At 43.8% G+C, this 26,114-nt stretch overlaps 1 protein-coding gene across 1 annotated transcript in view; it reads right to left on the reverse strand.

Moving 5' to 3' along the window:
- The window catches only part of MYO18B (myosin XVIIIB), a 1,710,199-nt gene that overhangs the window by 1,551,499 nt on the left and 132,586 nt on the right, over positions 1–26,114 (reverse strand). Inside the window, exons 6-7 of the mRNA XM_078665559.1 lie at positions 24,006–24,072; positions 19,801–19,913 (exon numbers count right to left, since the gene is read on the reverse strand). Of these exons, the coding sequence (XP_078521685.1) occupies positions 19,801–19,913; positions 24,006–24,072 (180 nt within the window). The remainder of the gene's footprint in view (positions 1–19,800; positions 19,914–24,005; positions 24,073–26,114) is intronic.

A 26,114-nucleotide genomic window follows, 5' to 3' on the forward strand; every position in this document is an offset into this window, starting at 1 on the left:
TTACATGAAAAACAAATCAAGAACTGCTCCTGAATATGGCAAAAGCATGGCAAATTTAGCAAAACAAGATACCTAAATAATAAAAAAAATGATGACATAGGTAAAGGCCACAGTACTATCACTGCAATGCCAAATGACCCGTATCATCTATCAGTAAAGGAATATAGTGACATACTGTGAAAATATATGACTTGATTATGCTCAAGGCTCAACAGACAAAAACAAAAATGTGTCCACTAACTGTAATTCCTGTACCCAATACGTTAGAGTCAGAATCATGTTGCAAAGAGACAATTGAATGTATAAAATAAATAATTTTAATTCACAAATCCTAGATTGTTTCACATTTTACAAAACAAATTAATGTTCTTCCGATTCCCCCTAAACAGATTGGGCCCAATTTACAAATGTAGATTTACAGTTTGGTGTAAGTTTATAGGTTAGTCTACACTTTTATGTAAGTTTCCTCATTTTTATTATTCTGAAACAAATGTAACTTTGTGACTGGGAAGACTCCGAAGTTGGGGCAGAGAACTCCGCACATAAAAAGATAGGCCTATCCTTTGGATCCTTTGAATGCTTAGGTCATCTTCGACTGAAACAGCATTCGGAAAAGCACTATTTGTTATTAGACTTAACCTTCTTGGTAGTTTATACCGTATGTACGGAAAGCGTTTTTCATTCCTGGCGTCTAACTTTGGAATACACTTCCACTGCATATAAGAAGTCTGTCAAATAGATATGCATTTAGGAAGGAAATTAAAATCTGGCTCTTTCCTTAATGTCAATAGAATGCAGTTATAGTCGAGTTTCTACTCTAACACAGCGCCAAGACGCCTCGGCATTAGTGCGCATTATAAGCACAGTCAGTCAGTCAGTCAGTATGTCACGTCTGGCATATCTAAAGTAACATATTGGCAGATATGACAATCTCTGTATAGTAATTAAATGTTCCCATAAAAAAAGATCAAAAATGGACGACAACCATATATTATGTGTATTGCATGGGAAAAAGTGGAGCCACTTGTACATTTTGATGTCATCTAAATCACAAAGAAGCAATAAATTGAAATGCCGAATTGTTGAAAAGCAACCATGGTGTAGTATAAAGAAACTGTGCAAGGCCAATCTCTATTATACATAAATGTGTAGATTATAGAATCTGATCGAGTTGATGTATGTATTTAGGAGGATGGGACATGATAATACCCAGGACGTAAAATTAAGAAGACCAATTTGCTAACATTTGGGCACAAAGATAAATACTTTCGGTTTTTGCACCTTCAAAAGTTTTGGTTCAATTTCCTTATCCATTTTGAAACGTGGTTCCAAGCAACAGATCTGAGTTTTAAGAATGTAATATTCTATTTTTTCAATCTTGAAGATATTTCCTGCCAATGGGAGCTGGCAGAGTTCATCTCTTCATATTAGTACAATGTCGGTTCTGTTCGGTTATGTTATGTTGTTATGCTTGTATAGTGTGCAAAGAGTATCCTTGTGCTGAAGCTGTATGAGCTGAGCCAGAGTCAGGGCTAGGTGATAAGCCAGGTCTTCAGTTTTTTGGGGAATTCAAGAACTGAGGAGGAGGCTCTGATGTGCAGTTTGTTTTTTGATAATTTCTCCCTCCCTCAACCATATAATTTCAGCATCACAGATTTGTGGATGCATGCTTTTGCACATTGGGAGATTGTGTTCGGGGAAATCCATGACGTTTACTGTCTGCAGGGAACAAGATGCTAGGGTGACTGCTCCATCAGCACTGAGGTTGTGTCTTGCCTCACAATGCACCACCAGGTAGTAGTCTCATGGTAGCCAATAGTTTAAGTAGGAAAGAAGCCATGCCTCCAGAATGATCGTAGGAAGTTTGAGTGGGCACTGGTGGAAGCAGAACCATCATCCCAGTGCAAAAGTGATTGCACAGACTTTTGGCATTGTAAATTCACAATTGTATTGAGCATTGAAGAAACTAGATGGGTGCAAGACAAGAACAAATAATTGAGGCAGTCTGTCAGAGCTCCTTTCAGCGGGGCCACAGGGCATGCAGGGGCTACTGTGCTCAACTATCGTGGTTGAGGCATTTTACTACTGATGTCCTAGGGCCTGATCTACCATGGATCCAGAGCAACTGTGCCAAATACCCCTTCTGCTCTTGACTCTCAGAAGTAGATGGGGTAGAGCAGTCAAGGAGTCTCAGAAGTAGATGGGGTCGAGCAGTCACGGCTACCTCGAGGTGAGTTAGAGATACAGGTCAGTGAACATGACTCATAATATAAAGTGCAAACAGCACCAACAATAAATCAATGTCCAGTCAAACACTTCTTTTACATGAAAAAAGAAGTATTTTATTTAAAATGTGTTAGATCTGGGGGTCTCTAGTTGGCAATGGTATTACCTTTGTCCAAATAGAGACCCTTACTTCTAAGCCAGGATAAGGGGCTAACACTCCTTAATAACCCCTGCTCACCCCCTTGGTAGCTTGGCACGAGCAAACAGGCCTATCTCAGAGGCAGTGTGTTAAGCATTTGTGATTATACACAGTAATACAGTTAAAACACTACAGATGGACACAACACAGGTTATATAAAAATAAGTATTCTTTATATAGACTTAACACAAGACCACAAACAACAAAAATCCACAATACTACACTTAAGATTGCTTAAAGATGATAAAATGTTGCTCAGTTCAAGTTGATGATCAATGAGACAAAGTTCTCAACAAAGTACCTGGATGAGTAACGCAAAGTAAAGAAAAGACTCGCAAAAGGGGAGATGCGTCGGCTCCATGATCCGGGAGATGATGCGTTGTGCCTCAATGCTCGCACAGAGTAGGGGATGCGTAGTGCTCCTTACCGGTGCGGGGTTGATGCGTAGATTCTCGGCCTGCTGGCCCGTTGCAAGGCACAAGATGGCGCCTTGATGCGATGCGATGAACCAGTTGTGATGTGAAAAGATGGCGCCCTTGATGTGGTGATGTGATGACGATGCGTAGATGCCCTGGCAGCCTTGTGACGACTCTGCACTTTGGAGCCGTGACAGGCCCTGCGACACGCTTCTCCGGTGATGCGACAGCAGGTAGCTTTCACGAAGACACCCTATCTGGGAGATGCGGCGGCGACACGCTTCTCCGGTAGTGCGATGATCTCAGCTGCGGCAGGGACATGCTTCTTCTCGATGCGTCGCGCTTCCAGCTCCCAGCAACTCGCAAATGTCTGGAGTTGAGAATTCCCAGCAAGGACATTCAGAGGGGAGCTGGAGAAGAAGTCCATTGTCCCTGAGACTTCAGCAGGAGGCAAGCACAGTTCAAGCCCTTGGAGAATATTCTGTAAATGATGAAACTCCTTAAAAGTTCCTTCTCCTTTCCTTGGCAACGAAGCAACCACTGCAGGCCAACCCAACAAACAGCACACTGGCAGAGGGGCAGTAAAGCTCCTGCAGCTTCCTTGGTTCTTCTCGTTGGCAAAAGGTATCTTGTTCCAGAAGTGATCTAAAGTTCTCGGGACTGAGTCCCAATATTTATACCCCAAAATCCTTTGTTCTCTGAAGGCAGAGAGGCCTCTGACTAGTCCAAACCAGTTCCTGAGCACTTTGTTTACATGACTCCTTCCTTCCTTTCACTGTGCAGGGCAGAGACATCAGACGTCCCACAGGAGGTGGCGCCAGCACAGGGGAGGGGAGGCACAGCTCTGGAGCACTTTGTTGACAAGATTCCTTCTCTCCTTTCACAGTGCAGGGCAGAGACTCCAGATAAGCCACCGGAGGTGGAGCCAGCATTGTAGAGGGAAGGCACAGCCCTATTCAGGTCCCAGGTGCATCTCCTTCCTCCCATCTAGATGCAGATCGCTCTATTCACCACCGGCTGCCCCAGACTGTCTCCTGGAATCCCCCATCCCTGTCACTCCCAGCCCCAGACAGGTTATGCACAACCTAGCAGAGGCAGGCCTGGACAGTTAGGCAAGAAAATACCTTTTTTCTAAAAGTGGTATTTTCAAACACAGAATATTAAAACCAACTTTACTAAAAGATGTATTTTATCATTCTGAGTTCAGGCATATTAAATTTGAATTTCTACCATATTCCCTGAGTCAGTTAGGATTATGAGAATGTAATAATCTAACTGCCCATTCTAGCCTATGGAGAACAGGTATCCTTGCAATAGTGAATAACGATAATGGCTGTAATTCACTATTAGGACATGCTACACACATCAGAGCATGTTCTACCTTATACACACTGCCCTTGTGCCTATCATAGGGGTGTCTAATATGAAGCAAAGGGAAAGTTTAGGGACTTCCAAGTGGGTGCACTTGCCAAGTCGAAATGGCAGTACTAGACTGCACACGGGCCTTGCAATGGCAGAGACACACTTTACAAGCTGCTTCTGTGGGTGGCACAACCAGTGCTGCAAGCCGGCAAGCAGCATTTGATTTACAAGCCCTGGGCACACATGGTGCACTGTACTAGGGGCTAACACTTAAATAACCCAATCATGAAATCACCAATTAGTACATCAATTTAACATAGGGAGCACTTGCACTGTGGCACTGAATAGCAGTGGCACAGTGCCCAAAGCATATAACCAGCAAAAACATATCAAAACAGGGGAGACAATCCATCAAAAATGGAAGGGAGACTCACACCAATGATGCCAGGTCTAACATAACTATACACATGCAAAGGTATACAACAGTCAAAAGCAACAACACCCTGCCCCCTTGAGGTCTGGGCTCTTGTAGTTGTCAAATGAATCCCTGTCCCACCCACCTTTGTGTAACATGTTTGGGGTTCATCCTTGTTAGAACTGGGGGTCTCTAGTTGGCAGAGATAGGTACCACTGTCCAAATAGGGACCCTTGCTTCTAGTCAGGGTAAAGAGGAAGCCCTCTGAGATAACCCCTGCTCACCCCCTTGGTAGCTTGGCACGAGCAGGCAAGGCTTATCAAAGGCAATGAGTAAAGTATTTGTACCAAAACTCACAGTAACACAATGAAAACACCACAAACTGACTCCACAACAGTTTAGAAAAATAAAGGTATTTAATCTAAACTACACAAGACCAAAACGACAAAAATCCCACATACACAGTTCAAGAATATGGTTGCAAAAGAGTTCTTAAGGTTGCGATAAAATAATCCACAGTTGCGTGAAAAGTTCACAGTTGCGTCACGTTTTGCCAACAGTACCTTTTAAAAGTGACAAAGTTCCAAAGCAGAAGCTGGTGCGGTGGAAAACAAGCGATGCGTTGCTCCTGAGACCCTGGGGAGGCGATGCGACAACCCCGCTGCAGCAGCGGGCGTGTTGCGATGAATCTGGTCTGTATGGGGAGGAAGGCGGACTTGTACGGATTCTGGTGCGTAGGTTCCGTAGGAAGTTTTCTCTTGCAAAAGCACGATGATCTTTGGAGTTGCGACGATCTCCGGGGCGACGATGCGCGAACCAGCGGTGATCTCTCTCGAAGATCCTCGATGCGATGGCTTCTGCGACGACACTCGCAGCGACGTGATGCGGTCCGCAAGCAAGCGGTGCGGCGATCTCACCCAGCGACGACAGGCTCTGCGACGACACTCGCAGCAATGGTAATCTCCCCGCACCAATCTGGTGCGTCCCGCAAACGAAGGATGCGACGGCTCTGGCAGTGGCCACAGGCGCTGCGACGATCACGACTTTCGTAGCGGCGGGAATTTTACTCGCACTGTCCGGGATGCGCTCTACAAGCGAGCGATGCGACAAAACTTGCACAAAGTCTTTAAAAGGTTGGTTTCCAGCTTCCCAACACAGGTACAACTTCTAGAGGCACCACACATGGGCCACAAACTCCAGGAAGGACAGAACTCTCTCAGTAGAATTCAGGGAAGCTGGGGGTGAAGTCCTTTTGTTCCTGGGACTTCATAACAGGGAACCAGCTCTCTCTCAGGCCCTTGGAGATTCCTTCAAGCAAGGGGACACAGCACAAAGCAAAGTCCTTCCCCTCTCCTTGGCAGCAAAGCAACAGCAGGTCAGTCCAGCAGAGCAACATCAGGACAGTCTTCCTTCTTCAGTTTCAGCTTTCTCCTTGGCAGAGGTTCCTTCTTTATTCCAGGATGATCTAATTTTCTTTTGTCAGGGTTCCTGTACTTATACCCCTAAAAGTCTTTGTTCTCTTTGTGCAAGTGGGCCCTGAGCCCGGCTGAACCAGTTCTGGGTGTTCCTTGAGCACTTTGTTTTCCTGGCTTATCCTTTCCTTTCAGGGTGAGGGGCAGGGTCATCAGCCACCCAGCAGGAGGTGGAGCCAGTATTGTCGAAGGCAGGCACAGCCCTATTCAGGCCCAGGTGCTATCTCCTCCCACCACGTAAGTTGCAAATGCAGTAATTCAGTCTAGGGCTGACCCAGCCAGCCTCCTGGGGGCTCCCCAGCCCCTGTCACTCTCAAACCAGACAATCAATTCACAAACAGGCCAAGGCACACAGGAAGGTCAGACAAGAGAACAACTACTTTCTAAAGGCGTTGTTCTCAAACACAGGATATAAAAACAACCTTTCCTAAAAGATGTGTTATTAAATTCTGAGTTCTGGGACTTTTATGTCCTATCTTGTTCCTATGGGAAGATATGCTGATAGCCACTGTAGCCAGCATCCCCTATGATAGCCTATGGTGCTAGATAGCCTTACAGCAGTGAAAAACGAAAATGGCTGTAATTCACTACCAGAGCACGTCACCTGTACAAGTACATGCCCTACCTTTCACATACACTGCACCCTGCCCAAGGTGGTCCCTTGGGCCTTCCATAGGTGTGACCAATGTGCACAGAAAGAGAAGGGTTATGCAGGTCAGGGGGGACAATGACCAGGTGGACATGGCAGTTCACAGACTGCACACAGACACTGCGGTGGCAGGCCCGAGACACCTTTTTAGGGCTCCTCATGTGGGTGGCACAATCATTGCTGCAGGCCTACTAGTAGCATTTGACACCACCAGCCCTGGCACACTCAGTGCACTTTACTAGGGACTTCTGGGTGAAACAAATATGGCAATTAGGTATATCCAATTACAATAACAATTTACACAGGGAGCACTTACACTCTGACACTGATCATCAGTGGCAGAGTGTTCAAAGCATCTAACCAGCAAAAATGAAATCCAGCCCAGCATCAAAAATACAGGAGGTAGAGGCAAAAAGATAGGGGGAAACCACGCCAAGGATGCCAGGTCTAACAATCCTCATTCACTGGTGGCCACATCCAGGGAATGCACACTATCAGGCCATACTCTTCAGGATTGTAATCAAAAGTGTACATAGTGGTGCAGCACTATTAGCAGTCAGTTCGCAAGGGCTCAAATGGCCCAGTTCACATCTTATCTGCCCTTGCAGCATGGAGGGGTTCGGCGGAGCAGTGGGTGCCCTTGAAGTGACCACGCATGAGTCCTGCTCAGTTTGGCGATGTTAGGCTGCTCAGATCCCATAAGATACAGCAGTGGTAACTTTACCAGAGTCCCTTTCTGGCATATGTGGTCAACGGAGCATGGAGGTATGAGTTTGTCCACAACTGCATGGTGCTTCACGCTCAGCTCAGTCTCCAGTGGCCCTCTCCTGGCATACGGGGGGGAAGAGAGCAAACACGACACATAGACAACTTATCGGTTGGTGCACAGCCACACACCTCACTCAGGGAATCTTCTCACATGCCCACTGGAGCTCCCTTCCTTCAACGTTCTCCTCTTCCTCACACCTAACCGGAGGGCACGACTGGGGCAGAGACTAGCAAGCCTCTGCCTCCAGTCGTGGTCACAGGCAAATATCTTGTAGAGCTTCTCCTTCTCACACAGCCTATCTAACTGCTTGGCAGGTGTTGAATTTCAAGGTCTCACCTTTATTTCTTATAGTCCATCTCTAGACAGCAAAATATAATTTAGGGTCTGAGTGTTTGAAGTTTTATGCTGGGGTTTTTATTCTCCTTTTCTTCTTTCTTCAAGTAAGACTGTTGGTTACAGCAGGCAAGACTCCTAAGCTGATTGTCCCACAACAAAATTCATTGGAGTCACCAGAGTTCACACCTGGCTGTCAACCACAGTGATACGCGCCTCAAAAGGTTAATTACAGACCCCCAGCACTACTCTATTGTTCTCTTATCAGCCCATCTCCCTTCCTGAGATGTTGTGATCTATCACTGAGTCTTTTGAAGAGTAGAGGGACTTGTTATTCTTTTTCTCTCCAATGTGTCTCACCCAGCTCACAAGAATGCAGCTATACACAAATCATTCTGGGGCGATTACTCTCCTCTGTATGTCTTCACCAGGCAAACCTGGGCTTCTCAAGGTGGAACCCATGGCCCTCCATGTTGTAATGCACCATTGCAGGCATATTTACTCAGAGTAGGCTGCAATGGCAGGCCTGAGACATGTTTAAAGGGCTACTTAATTGGGTGACACAAACAGTGCTACAGGATTTAATTTATAGCTCTGGGTACATGTAGTATTAGGGACAAATAAGCAAACGAAATAAGCTAATTGGATATACGCCAATCGTACCATGTTTTAAGGAGAGAACACAAGCCCTCTAGCACTGGTTAGCAGTGGTAAAGTGCACACAGCCCTAAGGCCATCAAACATTAATTAAGTAAAAAGGAGAGGGCCCAACACATAGCATGTAGCTTTTAAGAGAGCCACTTGGCATCTTTACTTTGCTCTCATCAAAACATTTCATTTCTGATTTGTGGCTTACTGTTTAGGTGGTGAGTGATACTTGAGTGTTTTAGCCACCATAAAAACAAATGCTACTTATTAATTAATCTTGCACATTTTCATTTGTTTCACTGTCAAGATAACCTGTTGTTATATTTATACCTTGTTCAGTTAACAAAGTATAGATGTGCATACAAATAAGCTTTCAAAAAGATGCAATGAAAATACTGGCACTATGTCAAATTATTTAGTAAGTCCTATTTTGTTGTGTATGCCTTTTAAGTTCACCACTTACAAGGCAAACCTCCACCCACACTAAAAAACACTATTTCTAGAACAGCTTCTGAAAGAATTAGTTGCGAGATAAAACTATAATATCTGTCCATTCAGTTAGATGTCCAAACAGCTGTTTGGGATCATTTTTTTCACTCATGTATGGAAAGGAAATCAGACATTATTTAGACATAACTCTTTTAATTCAATTTTCAGCGTCTTTTGTCTCAAACCTGACATTCTAATTATACTCATCACCCCTCTGGCAAAACCGAAAAAGGATTAATGCAACAACATGAGTGTGTTCTGAAAACGACATTGAACATAGAACTTTAAAACCAGAAGGCACTTATATTGTTCTTTCCCAAAGCTGCTATCATCTCACACAATTCATCCAGTGCTTCTCCAGGGCTTTCGTTTCGCCTTCAAAACATTTGTGGTTGTGCTTCTCTTCTCTATTACATGCTGTCAGCTCTAATATGTGTCCTCTGGCACATCTAATGTTGACTATTAAGTTGTTGCTTATTATCAAGTCCTCATTGTCAAGCTAAAACATTAGGTTTCTCTCTATAAAATGCTCTCTCTTTAGCTGTTTATCACTTTTACTTACCAACTCCTTATCTATTCTAATCGGTTTTAGATTCGGTATTTAACCCGTTTGATTTGTCACTTTTCTTTTGATTTTCGGTTTCTTTTCCTCTAAACCTATTGCTCTCAGATGTCAATGTCTCTTGTGTGCTGACTCCATTCACTAATACAACAGTCCTCTGTCTTCCCAATATATTTCCCACTAGATAACCACCCATATGGAATGTAAGCTTTAGGCAAAGGTGGCCTTAGTTTAGCGGTTGTGTCTACACAACTATGGTGAAGATGGATCATGCAATTGTTTCATTAACTCGATTTAACAAGATCGAATTATCAACCCCACGTTCATTTAAGCCTTACATAGTTGGAGAAATCCACACGTCATTGACAGTCATGAATCTCAACTAGATGTGTAGTGCAGGGGAGGGGTATAAATTGTTGCTGATACATGCATTCAAGGAAGTCAAATCAAACAATGTAACACCTCTATTTAAAGAACATGAAATACACGGTTAATAAGGCTATACATAGAACACTGCTGGCACCAACTGTGGAATATTATAATACTTGAGAGTGTGCAATCCCTGTTTAAAAGCCTGTCTGTAATATCCTCATTACAGTTGAGCTGTTATGCGTGTAGTCACCTGTAATAAGACAATGATGTAGCTCCTTAACTGAAATCATATTTTAAGTATGGCTTTTACACCATCATGAATTCTAACTCTTGTTATTCTCTACAATCACTTAGCATCACTGACATCATAACCGAATTCCAGGCTGATCTAACTTGGCTCTCTGGGAGCCTCTCAGTACAGTGCTGGTTCTCTGCACTGATGGAAAGCAGAGAGCACAGCTGAGAGAGGTTAGGGGAATTGAATGTTCAGAATGTGGTGGAGGTAGGTTGTAAGAGGCCAAGTATATTTTTTTACATTTGGGCTAAAGAGGAGAGGCCATGTTGTGTCCGGCTCCCCCATTACTCCTCTACCCTTCTGTAGCAGCTGAAAGCAGGGGACACTGTTTTTTGGAGACATATAGAACATAAAACTATAAATGGCTAAAGGGATGGTTTTCATCATAGACACTTGATTTTTTTATTCTTCTCTATTCAATGTCACTGCGACTACACAGTGAAACATATTCCTGTTATTCACTGTTACCCAACTATAATTATATATGTTATGGTTGAACTGTGACCTCATAATGCCAGTCTGAGAGCAGACCAAGTTAATGACAGGTAACATAGCAAACTGCAGCTGCAGAAACAAAGAAAATGAGAATTATGGATTAATTCTTCTGATTTACTTTTCTAAAATAAACACTGATCATCAGGATATATTTATGGCAACATGTTTATATTTTGCAGGCTCTTAGTAATTAATACTGTTTCTATACATTCTGAGCTACAGCTTCTTTAACATGACTTACATTAAACTGATTCTAACATATTTTTGGAAAAATTGCTACATTCTTTTCAGCGTGTTTATTTTTACACAATGATTTCTGATTGTATTCTTCATACCTGCAACTATATTATCTCTTTCATATGAAAGAGCAAGACACCATGATCCAGATTTTCTAAGACATTATGCAATACTGCAGCAAATTAAGCTGCTGCACTACAATATGTGAAAGGGAGAGAGCAGAATAGCACCATCATTACTAAGATATGGCGCTGTTTCCCTTGCTCCCTTTGCTGGCACACTTTTGGCAGCCATGTGCCAATGCAGACACCCTTGAGCCATAGTGCAATGGTGATTGCATTCTCCAAACCATAGGTCTTGTTTGGAAGGTGTCCATTTGAGTACAAAAACTATGCCTTAAAGTAGTTCCCACTTTGTAGGTGCGCTGTACAATGCTGCACACATGCAAATTAAAAAAGGCAAGGAGAAATGAAGTAATTTCTGCTCATTATGCCTACCTCGAGGAGGTGTCAAATTTCGACACAAATCTCTGTCTATGATTCTTTGTAGACACAGATCTGCATCAAAACTGATGAGCGGTTGCATTGGAATGAACATGCACCACACAGGGAACACCACTCCGACACAAAGAAATGCACCGCACTGCATTTTGCAACTTTACTTTACTTTGGGATAGTAGCCAATGCAAAACCAAAATTCAAATTTAAGACAGGTAGTAGTATTTTAAAAGCCCGCACATCCCAATCCACACAGTATGGAGAATATATACATAAAACTGTTTTCAAACATATATTAATGGTGCTGTAATGGTACAATAGCACCCTACTATGATAGGTGCCTTAAGACATGTTGGTATAAAATACCTACATGTAAACATGAAAGAATTTAGTATCCAGGCACTCAAAAAAGAAGTCCAAATACAGTAAATTGAATTATACAGTCTTGATTATCTTAGTCACTGTTAGTTCAAATGAAAGACAGAAGTCAAATAATTTGTTGATCTATAGCCTATATTCAACACAGAAACAGCCAACATGTGTTTTGTCACAATGAGGTGACTTATTCAAGGCTGTAAATACACATATACAAATTAGTTTTTAACTTCCAATGTATTACAACGGATTCATTACATATCCTTCATGCAGTGGAAGTCCCAATATTAAAAAAATCCTAGGAAGAGGAGCAAAAGCCTTCCGAATTCAGCACGTGATGATAAGGTGAAAACAAGACCATTGAAACACATTGAGCACCCGAAAAAGTGAAAAGAGTGTAAGTAAAAAAGATGTGCTACTCCATGGAGTAAGGGCCCACATGGGAGTGTGTAGCCCTTCAAAAACACCGAATTCCTTGTGAATTAGATAGAATATCACACTGTTAGAAGTGGAAGAGAAGATGAACAGATGAAAAGATTGTTACCAACCTAAAATTATAGTGGTGATTTGCAATATCTTTATAATATGTGGTGAGAAGTACCTTTGCTATTTATCATAGCCTATGAAAGATAAACACATATTAAAGAAGCATTTATTAAATAAGCCATTTAAGAACTGAGCTATATATCAGAAGCAGTGGTATTATTATATGCATACAGAATAATAATATGGAAATTGATGCAAAGTGTCTTAGTCAATCAAATTAATTTGTAGAAACTAGAACATAATATTATAAATCTTTTGATGTCTAAATAAACAAATTGGTTGATTCTCCGAGCATCTGTCAATATCGTTAATGCACTAGATGTTGCATAGCTGGTGCATATGCTTTTTTCACAGGTACTTTTGGATCAAGCACACTTTGGCTAATGTGGACATGTAGCCCCTAAAACAATAAAGACTGCACTGATAGTAGAGTCTACACATATGTAATTTTTTAAGACAGCACTACCATGTAGGAGCATCAAAGTACTGAAAAAAACTTTATTTTGCATGGAGTGTTAAAAATCCTTGCTCTTTTCATGACCACATCAGAGATGCCACATTTGCTTGAAGACATACACTTACACTGTTGACATGATGGAACTATCAGCAATGAATGGCTTCCACCAGGCTGAACTATAGTGTCTCAGCTTGAGTTGGGACATAGAGTTAGAGGCCAGGTCGCATGGTAGGAGCTGCTGCCGCGTTTCCTCACTTGCTAATTATCTCCTGTACTGTGCATTACACAAGTTACACTTTTGAGTGGCATGCAGCTCATGCCTAAATGTTATCGTTTTTTATCTGTTGTAATTTTAAAGTTTTTACTTCAATTTGACCCACCTTTGTTTTTAACTGTATTTCCGCCGCCAGCCTCTCGGTCCACTGCAGCTGCTGTGCTGATTGTGTGGAAGGGGTCCGGCCGGTCAGAGGGTACTTCTCTTGATCCTCCTCACTTCCTGTGGTCCACTGTAGGGCCCCATCTTTGTTGGGTGACGCTCTAGTCTCCCGAGTTCTCTGGTGAGCATGCCTACTTTAAGAACTAATGGTGCTGACGCGCAGCGGACGAGCCAAAGGCATGCCCGTCTGTGCCAATCTGCGCCCATCAGCGCCTGGACGTCGCCATACGCCAGACATGCTGTCGGCGGCAAACGTTGTGCTCTATCATATTTAAGGGAGGATCTATGGGCCGTTAATAAAATGGTAATCCCTTGCGTGCAGCCGGTAACTGGCTCTCCGGAAGGGCCAATTTGCTGCATCCAATGTGGCTTCAACTCCCATACTAAGTTGCCTCCACCACCCCTCTTGCCTTCACTTAGGCCTTTCATTAAAATTTTGAGTCTCAACTGCCATTCACTAGCTAAACACTATTTGGATGTACATGACTTAGTACAGGATGAAGCTCCTGATGTCTTTTTTTAACAGAAACCTGGCTCTCTGATGATATGGGTGCGGAGCCAGGTCTAGCGCTTCCGCCTGGCTACAGTATTTTGACCTTGAATAGGTTATTGAGAGGCGGCGGTATCGCTGTCATTTTTAAATCCAGCTATGTTGCACGTTTGTTAAAAAGCCCGTGGGAGATTGCAAATGCACACACTATGTCAGGGCTGCTGATCTATTGACCTCCTGGACCAGCCAAGGAGATTAAATCTGCACTCTTTGAAGTCACCAGTGCCCTGGCAACGAGAACAGCTAACTTTACCATCTTTGGTGACCTGAACCTACACTTTGACTGCCATACAGACACAGAAATCAGTAGTTTTCTCGCAGACCTGGCCGCCTGTCAACTAACTAAATTAGTTGCAGGTCCTACTAATGCGGCAGGTCACTTGCTAGACGCCGTCTTTTCCAACCTCCCTTCCCTTACTATCAATACCCTTAGCCCGGTTTGTTGGTCTGCCCACTTTCTGATTTCTGCATCCTTTCTGTCCTTTGAACCCCTGTACAGAGCTGCTCAGAAGTCTTGTTGTAAGCATCCATGGCGAAAATTGACCCTTGAGCAATTTCATGCCCTATGTTCCCTAGAAACTCCTAAGCTGCCTAGTGATCCAGACGTGGCATATAATGTACTTTGCGACTGCTTTACTCAAATATTGGACTCTCTCATTCATGCCATATGGTCAAAATGCCGCAACTCTAACTCCAACCCCTGGTTCTCTGATAGACTGGCCACCATGCGTAAAACCTGTAAAAAACTGGAGGGACTACGACCTGGCGGCTAAGAGACGCTATCAAGCCGCTATTAAGTGTTACCATCAGGCTATACAATCTGAGCGGGCTGCCTACTTTGCTAATGAAATTAAATCTAGCAGCAATCCAGCCAAGTGTATTTTCAAAATACTTAATGATCTTAAACTACGGAAAACCCCTACGGCATCTGTGATCACGTCTAAGCAACACTGTGAGGACCTGGCTACCTTTTTTGTCACAAAAGTGAAACTATATACAAATCCTTCCCTCAGGTCTCTCTCTGTCTTAGCCCTACTCTTACACCCCCTACTACCCATATTCTCACAACCTTTCCCTCAGTCTCACAGGATGAGCTTTGTCTGCTTTGCAGCAAAATTAAATCTGGCTCTCCTGCAGACCCCCTTAAGCCAGACCAGTTCATGAACTCGCTGCCTGTGCTCCTGGCACCTCTATGCCAGGTGATTAATACCTCTCTCTCCACTGCTGTGTTTCCTAGGCTGTGGAAGCAGGCAATGGTGGTCCCCCTACTTAAAAAACCTTCACTGGACCCAGCCAAATTTGAAAACTTGTGTCCGATTTCCCTCTTAGCTTGGGCGGCCAATATCGCAGAGGCACATATTAATTCCATTCTAATGGCATTCTTGGATAATCACGGTGTCCTGGATTTCTCTCAGAATGGTTTCTGCCCAGGTCACAGCACGGAGACAGCTCTACTTGCTGTGACCGAACATCTGCGGTCCGTTCTTGATGCGGGGAACACCTCGGCACTGATGCTATTAGATCTTAGTGCGGCGTTCGATACGGTTCCTACCAGATTTTACTACATCGTCTGGGGGAGGCTGGTGTTGTTGGCTCAGCTCTAGAGTGGTTTAGATCGTTCCTCTCTGAGAGAACATTAAAGGTTACCGCCCCTCCTTTTCTATCTTGTGTCCAGTCTATCGGTCAAGGTGTACCACAGGGCTCTGCTTTGAGTGTTGTACTTTCCAATCTATATGTACAACCATTGGCTGTGGTGGCCAGGGACTGGGGTCTCTCCATTGTCTCTCGACGACTCTACTCGGGATGCTCCCAAATTCTGGAGCGGTCTGGCGGCAGTCACGGAATGGATGACCACCAACTGTCTCCAGCTCAGCGGCAATAAATCTGAGGTGCTGCTAGTGGGGAGAGATACTGAGTTATGGAGTGAGCAATGGTGGCTGAATATCCTTGGGAATGCACCCACCCCAAAGTCGGTGGTGAAAAATCTAGGGGTGTGGTTGGATTCGGCTCTCAGCTTTCAGGACCATACCAAGAAAGTGGCAGGCACGTGCTTTGGCTTACTCTGGGGATTGAAACCCCTGCTGGGGTACTTTGACCCGTCCACCCGAGAAATGATTGTCCAAGTGGCCATCCTGTCTAGGCTGGACTATGCCAGTTCACTCTACAGGGGGGTAAATAAGGTAGAGGTCATGCATCTGCAAAGGGTCCCAAATGTGGCAGCCAGAGCTCTGCTTGGGCTCCCTAGAAGCTGCCTGACAACCGGTGCCATTCGACGATTACATTGGCTACCTATTGCCCAGCGCATCGAATTCAAGGCCCTTTGCTTGGCCTTTAAATTCTGAAGCACTCCTCCCCGGGTATTTTGGTAAATCTGTTAGTGCCTTTATACACCCCGGCGTCATCTGTGCTCCTTGGGGCAGTGCCTGGTTACCGTCCCTCACGTGCTGGTGGATGGTCGTTCCGTAACCTAGCGGCCAAACTCTGCCAGACCTGCTGTCTGGACAACTATCTGATGTTTCAGAAGGATATTAATACCTATCTCTTCCCCCCGGCTTAGGCCTTAGCTTCTATGTCTTGCTGCTGTTAGCGCCGGGACGCCTCTTTGCCGAGGCAGCTGTTGCTCTATACAAGTCGGGTTAACATAACATAACATAACATAATATTGTGTTTCAAGCCCTTCACCTCTCAATGAAAAGGCGTGATCATGAACCCTGTAGTGAGTGTTGCTTATAAATTATTAAATGGATCATCTAGTCTCAATGACAAAATTGTAAAATGCATTACAAGCATCTTTTTCTCTTCAAAAATGAAATGTACACAAATATTTAAGGCACCGCCTCATAAACACATTTTGTTAATCATTAATGAATTGGTGAATTCCACTTTATTGATGTTAGGTGCAGTTAGGTATACATTAGAAGTTTCCATAGGTTACACTAAGACGCAATTGATTGTTTTGTATGTATTTGTAAATTGGGCATAATTCAGATATATTTTAATACTGAGTAGAACTCGTACCTATAATATATATATATTTGTTCGACCGTATGACAGAGAGAGAGAGCCAGAGACATACATTCAAAACAATCAATTGTTTACTTAATACACAATAATAAAATAAGAGTGAGTGTTCACGGGAAAGAGATGCACGAAACCTAAACAGTAACCAAAAGAAAGATCTGAGAAGTGGTCCAAGACATGCAATGTAACTTTTATGACACTGAGTGATGGTGTGGGGGTAACCTATGAAAACTTCTAATTATGCCCAATGCTTTTAATAGTGACAATTATATTGATCATGATGGACAGTTGCCAGTCCCATCCAAACTTACCTTTGGCAACAAGTATTCTTGGTCACAACGTTCTAAGATTAGACATACCACCACCACCAGCAACCGGCTGCTCGAAGAAGCTGGAACAAGATCACAGCCGACCAGCTCGCCGCTTCCCTGAGCCAGCACCCCCCCGCCAGCTCAGCGAACCCCAGCCAGGCCGCCGACAACCTCACGAAGTGGATCAGCAACTGCGTGGACGAACTCGCCCCACTTAGGACCCCGCCCAGCAGACCCGGCAGCAAGAAGGCCCCTTGGTTCACCGACGAACTCAAGAGCTCCAAGAAGAACTGCCGAGCCCTCGAGAAAGCCTGGAGAAGGGAACCAACACCGGACAACATGACCACCCTCAAGCTGGCCATCCTGAAGCACCACCAACTCATCCGCGCCACCAAGAAAACTGCATTCAAGGACCGGCTGGACAACAACGCACACAACAGCAAGGAACTCTTCAACATCGTGAAAGAGCTCTCCAATCCCAACGCCGGAAACAACGACATCACCCCATCACAAGACCTCTGCAACTCCCTCGCCTCCTACTTCCACAACAAGATCGCGGACATACACAACAGCTTCAGCAATCAACCGACGCACGCCAAGACCGAACCACCACCCACCACCACCCTCCGCGCCTGGACCCCGATCAGCACCGAAGACACCGTCCACACGATGAACTCCATCCACTCCGGATCTCCGACCGACCCCTGCCCTCACCACATCTTCAACAAGGCCGACGCGGTCATCGCACCCCACCTGCGAGACATCATCAACACCTCCTTCGACACCGCCACCTTCCCGGAGAACTGGAAGCACGCCGAACTCAGCGCCCTACTAAAGAAACCAACGGCGGACCCCACCGAACTCAAGAATTACCGCCCCATCTCGCTCCTCCCGTTCCCAGCCAAAGTCATCGAGAAGACCGTCAACAAGCAACTGGCCGCCTTCCTCGAGATGAATGGATCCCTGGACCCCTCACAGTCTGGCTTCCGAGCCAACCACAGCACCGAGACCGCCCTCATCGCTGCCACCGATGACATCCGAACCCTGATGGACAACGGAGAAACAGCGGCCCTCATCCTCCTAGACCTCTCCGCGGCTTTCGACACGGTCTGCCACCGCACCCTAGTGCAGCGCCTCAGCAACGTCGGAATCCAGGAGAAAGCACTGGAATGGATCATCTCCTTCCTCGACGGAAGAACACAGAGAGTCCGCCTACCACCGTACAAATCAGAGGCCACCGAAGTAATCTGCGGCGTCCCTGAAGGATCATCGCTGAGCCCCACCCTCTTCAACGTCTACATGAGCCCCCTCGCAGCCATCGCACGCCAACACAACCTCAACATCATCTCCTACGCTGACGACACCCAGCTGATCCTCTCCCTGACCAACGACCCCGCCGCCGCCAAAGCCAACCTTCACGAAGGGATGAAAGACATAGCCGAGTGGATGACGACCAGCCGCCTGAAACTGAACTCAGACAAGACGGAAGTCCTCATCCTGGGGTCCTCGCCGTCCGCCTGGGATGACTCCTGGTGGCCCCCCGCCCTGGGCACCGCACCCAAACCGACAGACCACGCACGCAACCTGGGATTCATCCTGGACTCCTCCCTCACCATGACCAGACAAGTCAACGCCGTCTCCTCGTCATGCTTCAACATCCTGCGCATGCTACGGAAGATCTTCCGGTGGATCCCCACCGAGACTAGGAAGACGGTCACCCAGGCCCTCGTCACCAGCTGACTGGACTACGGCAACGCCCTCTACGCCGTAACCACCGCCAAGCTCCAGAAGAGACTCCAGCGGATCCAGAACGCCTCAGCCAGACTCATCCTCGACATCCCACGACGCAGCCACATCTCCGGACATCTGAGAGACCTGCACTGGCTCCCCGTCAACAAAAGAATCACCTTCCGCCTCCTCACCCACGCACACAAAGCCCTACACGATCAAGGCCCCAGCTACCTCAACAACCGCATCAACTTCCACGTTCCCAAACGAGAGCTCCGATCAGCCAACCACGCCCTCGCCGCCGTCCCCCGCATCCGGAGATCGACAGCAGGAGGAAGGTTCTTCTCCCACCTGGCCGCCAAAAACTGGAACTCCCTTCCGACCGACCTGCGCCTGACCCAAGACCACCTCTCCTTCAGGAAGAAGCTCAAGACCTGGCTGTTCGAGCAGTAGCAGCACTCCCCCCCCCCTTAGCGCCTTGAGACCCTCCGGGTGAGTAGTGCGCTATATAAATGTCTGTGATTTATTGATTGAATAAGTAAAGAATACCATTTGAGGTAATTAAATTTCAACTTATCAAACTTACATGATACCCATTTAGCAGGAAGAGAGAATGTAGACATTAAAATATAATGCAAAGAAATGTGTCAAAGGAGAACTTTTAAGTATTAGCCAAAGACATAGATAGCCACACACACAAGTGGTGATGGTCAAGGGGCAATGTACTCACCAGTTTTACTGATTTATATTGCTATTGCGTTGAGCTTAAAGAAAACGGTACTACCCCAGGGAAAACCAACTTCTATGTTGGTGCTGCTAGATTCCATCATGGAAACTGTTTTTTCAACAAACGAAAATAAATAGAGTGCTTCCAGGCATTGACCAGACAAGGATGCATTTCACAACCTGCTCTATGCTAGCACAAACATCAGTCACTCACCCTATGTATGTTTTCCTCATCTACCTCCATAACAGTGTTATCAGCATCAATGCGAATTCTCACTCTGCCTTCAGGTAACTCGGGGGTTCCAACATCAGGTTTCAGTTCTGTGGCTGCGTGAGGATGGCAGAAATTACATATAGTTATGTACCATAGAGGTCATTATTCAACTTATCATCGTTTTTAGAACAATAGTCTGATAAAATATGAATTAAGCTAATTATTTTCAACATGGTATACTGTGATGGCATTGATAAGATCCACCTTGCCATCAAACCACATTTTTTTGCTAGTTTACCTTTTTTGGGCATGAGTTTGCAGAACAAGGTTCAAAGTGTAAATTGTAAATTAAGACAAGCTCAAGTACACAAGTAAATAACATGGCTGATTAATGTGCCTGTTATAAATATCTTGATATATTGTCTTCAGGAAATTATTTTTAGTTATTCAAGAGAATGCATATGGCTGAACAAACCTTCTAGTGCATGTATAATTCCAGAATGATTCTGCCAGGAAAGCAGCAAAAAAGGATTTTTAACAACAAATTATTTGTCAGATTATGTACTGATGTACATCAACACACCACTTATCAAAAATACATTGTAAGACAACAACATTATATATACTTTGAAACTGCAAGGAAAGCAAGGAAGAGATACACCCTCAAACACCACTTAATGGTGATCCTAGGTATTAGTATAGATCTTTCCTCCTGGTAGATATGCAAAACAGGAACCATCCACTGCACAGGTACCCAAGTCAGTAGACAGCTCAATTAATCTCAAGCATGAGCGCAGTTTATCGTCGAAGATTTGGATATATCTGTATATATGGATCAAAATGTCAACAATTAAATGCTTCTACTACTACTAGTACCACTACTACCAACAATAATAATATATTATTAAGCATAATTACTATATAATAATATTAACAACAACAATTATTATTATTATTGTTAAATGAATTTCCTACCACAATAACAACGAAAACAATAATAATAACAATGCTATTAAGGATGATAATAATAATAATAATAATTAAAGTATTACTAATAATATTATTAAAACAAGGAACAGCAACAATAATAATTAAAATAATGTACTATTATCATTTTTGTTGTTGTTATTATTATTCAATCAATCAGGGATTTATAAAGTGCGTTGGGGGGGGTGGTCGGCAGCTCGGGTTCAGTCGAAGAGCCAGGTCTTGAGGCTCTTCCTGAAGGTGTGTAGGGTGGGGGAGCATCTGGTGTTGACAGAGAGCTTGTTCCAGGCTTTGGCTGCGACGTACGAGAAAGCTCTTCCGCCTGCTCTGGTTCTGCGAATGTGAGGGGTCTCTGCGAGGGCGAGGTCTGCGGAGCAAAGGTTCCTCTTTGATACGTGGGAGGACTCTCTGGTTGTGGTATTTGGGTACGATGTTGTGGAGGAATTTGTAAGCGTGGTTGAGCAGTTTGAAGGTTACTCTCTTCTCGACAGGGAGCCAGTGGAGGTCTCGTTGGTGTTGGGTCATGTGTAAGTCTGATGGGGTTCCAAGGACGATTGTGGCTGCAGCGTTCTAGATGGTTTGGAGCTTGTGGAGAAGGGTTCTGTTGATTCTGGTGTAGAGGGTGTTGCCGTAATCCAGTTTTCTGGTTATGAGAGCGTGGGTGATGGTTTTTCTGCATTCTGGGGGTATCCATTTGCGGAGTATCCGAAGGCAGCTGAAGCTGGTGGAGGCGATGGAGTTGATCTGGCGGGTCATGGTGAGGGAGGAGTCGAGGATGATGCCGAGGTTCTGTGCGTGGTCTGTTGGGGTGGGTGGACTCCCGAGGGCGGAGGGCCACCAGGTGTTGTCCCAGGCAGAGGTTGAGGGTCCAAGGATGAGGACCTCGGTCTTCTCCGAGTTGAGCTTTAGGCAGCTGCTTTTCATCCAGGTGGCTACGTTCCTCATTCCTTCCTGAAAGCAGAGTCTGGTGTCTTTGGGATTCTTCGTGAGGGAGAGGATGAGCTTGGTGTCGTTGGCGTATGATACTATGCTGAGGCCGTGTTGTCTGATGATGGCGGAGAGTGGGGCCATGTAGATGTTGAAGAGCGTGGTGCTGAGCGATGATCCTTAATGATAATTATTGTTAGTAGTAACTAAAAAACGAATACAAGGAAAAATGGGAGTGCATTCAACCTACAATGCTAGGTCATTTGCGTTAGAACTACACACACCAATTATATTAGAGATGCTAAATGACAGCAACATTTTATTCAGATGAGAAGACAAATGCAATCTCAATAGACACTATTTGGAAAAAAAGTCAGCTTCAGTAAACATCTGCTTTTGTACAGTTAGTCAATGCTGATTTATTTGAAAACATCTACACGTTGGAATGACAAATTGAGTGTTGATTTGGTTTTACTAAACAAATTCTTGTTGTGCTAGGTGGTGTTTACACAGTATTACACTTGTCTTTCATGCAGCATCTTGGCAGTATCACACTTGCAGTAATTTCAGACCAGTGGTGTAGCTATCATTAGAATAGCAGGCGCAGTCATACTGGGGCCATAGGTGTCAGATGCCCACTGTACTATTTATGGCTGTAAACCATAAAATAAAGAAGCCCATTTTTATTGCTTACATTAACGCCTATGGCACCAATACTGACCAATGCACAGCCATGTTCTAGTGAGATTTCTACCCTACAAATTCAAAACAATTCATACCAGATGGCAGATGAGTTTTTACTCACTGTCAAAAAATAATTGCTCACACATTCTATAATTCCTTGACAGATTAATTTATTTATTTGCTTTTTGATATAGCTTTAAAAAGACCTGGACTGGTGACCCAGCTGTAAACACAAGTTTTATTACAATACATATGCACTGATGGTTCATTACATAGCACAGTACAGAGGTCAGGTTTCAGAATAAAGGCTACACTTAACCAAGAAAGGCAGTTTGTATAAAATATTTTTGGAAATAATCAGGCCACAGACTGTCTAGTGAGGGAATCCAGACATACAGAGAAAAATGTACTAAAGTTTTGTGTGGGTGCATGCATGGAGCAAAGCAACGCAAAATATTGCATTGGTTTATTTAATAGCCTGCTGGGGCAGCACAAAGTTATGCAGCATCAAGCTCATATCGCTTGGCAAACCTAGGACCCAGCCTACCCTTTCACTAAACAGTAATTGCACATTGCCATGGAACAAAGCCATTGATGACCTGGCACACCTGCTGCCTCTTTATGACGTAAATATGGCAGTCCAAGGAAAGATCTAGTGGAGACGCGAACCCCATCTCTGCAGTCCAAGGCTTTCTCACTGACACCATTTAATGTCTTGAGGTAGTTATTGCAATGTCGGAAAAGGGGACATGTGATTGTGTTTTTGTTTTTCAAAATGGCCGCTACCACTGATGACCAGTTAGATAATGCAGGATAGCAGTTCAGTTGTTACTAGTGCCTGGAAACAAGACATGTCTGCCTCGATGGGATCTAGTATGCAGAGTTGGAACCACATGTGGATGCCTGCTGCAGGCAGGGAGATCTGACAGGTATCCTAGCACTCTGCTAGTCCAGTAGGCCTCATCCTGCGATTTACCACCCTTGACCATATGCATAGCAAGGCAGTGGTGGAAAGAAACATGAGGGCCCCCCCTGCAAGATATGCTGAAGGGGCCACTCACACTCACATCAGTAGAGACTGAGTGGGCCCCCTCCAGTATGGGTAAGCCTAGGTGCTCCCCCTCACAGCGGGGATGTGGGGTCCTTTGTTACGCCCCTGTAGCAAGGGTTCCATGGGCTCAAAAGTGAGCACACAAAATGTCCCTCCAGCCTTCCATTCTGGTAGTAACAACTGAAGTGGAGTGGACTGTTCACACTGAACAAATGTGTTCAAGAAAAGAGAATTATACACACTATTATGATTTCTTACACATACTTTCAGCTATATTCAATTCTCATGAAATCCCATTAAAAGTATTACTATTCATTTAAGGTTGAAGCTTCCCATTCCAAGTTCTTTCCAAATATAGTTTCTAATTTTTTCATCCCGGATTTCTTTTATATTAAATTCAGAGTTATCTTTTGAAAAATCAATAATATTTTAAGACATTCCTATTCATATAGTGCTTATTAAACTCCTCTCCTCTCTGTTTTTTTGTTACGCAGGGAGCTGGTAAAGCAGGATGAGAGGGGAAAAGTACAGGCTTGTACAATCCGTTTTACTTTACCTAGAGAAAATCCATCCTTGTGAACGAACCACACTTGTTCTGTCTCATACCACACATCTTCAGGCGTCTGCAAAAAACAAAATTAAATAAATCAATACATCTATGAACCAGGTAAAAATACCATATTGTATCCTAACTGATCAAAAACATGTATCTTTTAATAGAAACAGCTTCCATTATCATTGAGGGCACTGTTGTATTTTTCTGATATACCGATAGAGTCTACCCATATTGATGAAAGCCACTCTTTTTTCTTGGGGTTTATAGGTAGGTGTTTATTTTGTACTTAATGGAAAATGTTATGTTTTTGTACAAATACGGTTAAAGTGCAACATATCCGTGCCATTCCAGCTTCCTGTTTATGTGACTCTGCCATCTCTTGAACACTTCCTAACCGCCAGTCTCTTGCCTGATTTTGCTCATGAAAATCATTATTCCAGGTTTAGCTTACAACACTATCCTGGCACACCTGCTATTATCCCTCTCAGTGTATTGCCTCCAGAATTCCAGATTGTCCTAAAGGGCAAGATCCCGGCCAGAGTTTCAGATAACAAGGCAAACTATTTGAATTTAGGTTAAAAATAGTTTCTTCCTGAGAGTATAACCTGTAACTCAGGCAAAGAATCATCCCTATGTTACACATTACTGCTTTAATTCCATCACCTCTATCATCCCTGCATTCACTTCCATGTGTTTCTACAAAGTCTCTCCCCACAAGTGATATAACCAGATGTCATAAGGTCAGATAGCCATTTATATTTTTATTTGACATTCAGACTCTCAACTATTATAGGGTGATTAGCATTTCCTGATATGACTACCTGTCTACTACTTACCCTCCAGTCTCTACTCACCCAACACCTTCCCGTGTCTCTGCTATCACTGATCTGGTGAGTGATTTGTTCTCATTACTTCAGTAAAATAAATTGTTCCATCTTCTATTAGCAAATTTAAGTCTAGTTACTATTGCATTCATTAAATATTAGTGTTCTATGTTTTTTTCATTTCATTATAAATGTAGCCAAAACCATTTGAAGTCTCTCTTACTTTTATCCACAAATGGCAGGAGCCATCTGAGCAGAAGGGTGCCCACTACAAATTCAATTTAAAATATCAATGTGTAACATGTTGCTCTGCTTAGGAATGGGTGTGATCCAATTTGTCAAAATATAGGCTGCTTATTGCTACTCACAATGTTGTGTGAAGAAACCACACAATATTTAGTTCTATTCATGACCCCGGGATCATCACATTAAGTTCTACACCTTTTTACCCACCAAGTGCAAGTAATGGAAATGAAATCCCCAAATAGGGTCATTTGCCATTGTTCACATATCTGGTCTCCCCAACATGCTGGGGAAACAAAGGAGTGGCGTGGGGGGAATTCCCAGCAGGTTGTAATACTATCTTTAAGTTTCAGGGAAAGTCCACCATTATTTCTACGCTGTTCTTTGATTACTTTAAACCCAAAAGACACCATCACTAAACATTCACCCAAGATATGTAAGCTACTCCATCTTTCTGTTTGGATTATTGAATTCCCACACTTGACAGAGGCAACAAGGGTGAAACTCTCTACCTGCACCATGCTTGCCACCAGCATAGCATTATTGTGAACAAAAGGGGATAGGTCCGTATACACGTAGTGGGGGCTAGACCCTATATTAAATTGCAATAAACACACAGTGCCCACACTGCAATTACTCAATGACACGTTTGAAAGGGTGAGAAGCCAATTTATTGTAACTTCCCTTAGACAGCGTTACTATGTGTCCATTATTTTATACTTTTTTTGTGTTTTCAAAAACTCATAACAGAAAAAAAGGAGGACAATAGATTCTAAAATTTACAAGACTAAATACACTTTGTACATACATTCAAGACAAACATTATTTACACAATAAAAAACATTTCTGCATCAAGCATTACAAAAAAATATATGATTGCATCACAAACAACAATTATTACAATCAAAACATGAGAAAAAATCAGTTTGGGGGGAATATAAGCGACTTAATGACTTATAAGCACTTAAATACTGGACCAGCCTGTCCTAGTATCTTAAAGATGACAGTTTATTCCACCCAAACAAAACTGCCGACGCGTTTC

The sequence above is a fragment of the Lissotriton helveticus genome, chromosome 11, assembly GCF_964261635.1.
Source record: "Lissotriton helveticus chromosome 11, aLisHel1.1, whole genome shotgun sequence".
Lineage (NCBI taxonomy): Eukaryota > Metazoa > Chordata > Amphibia > Caudata > Salamandridae > Lissotriton > Lissotriton helveticus.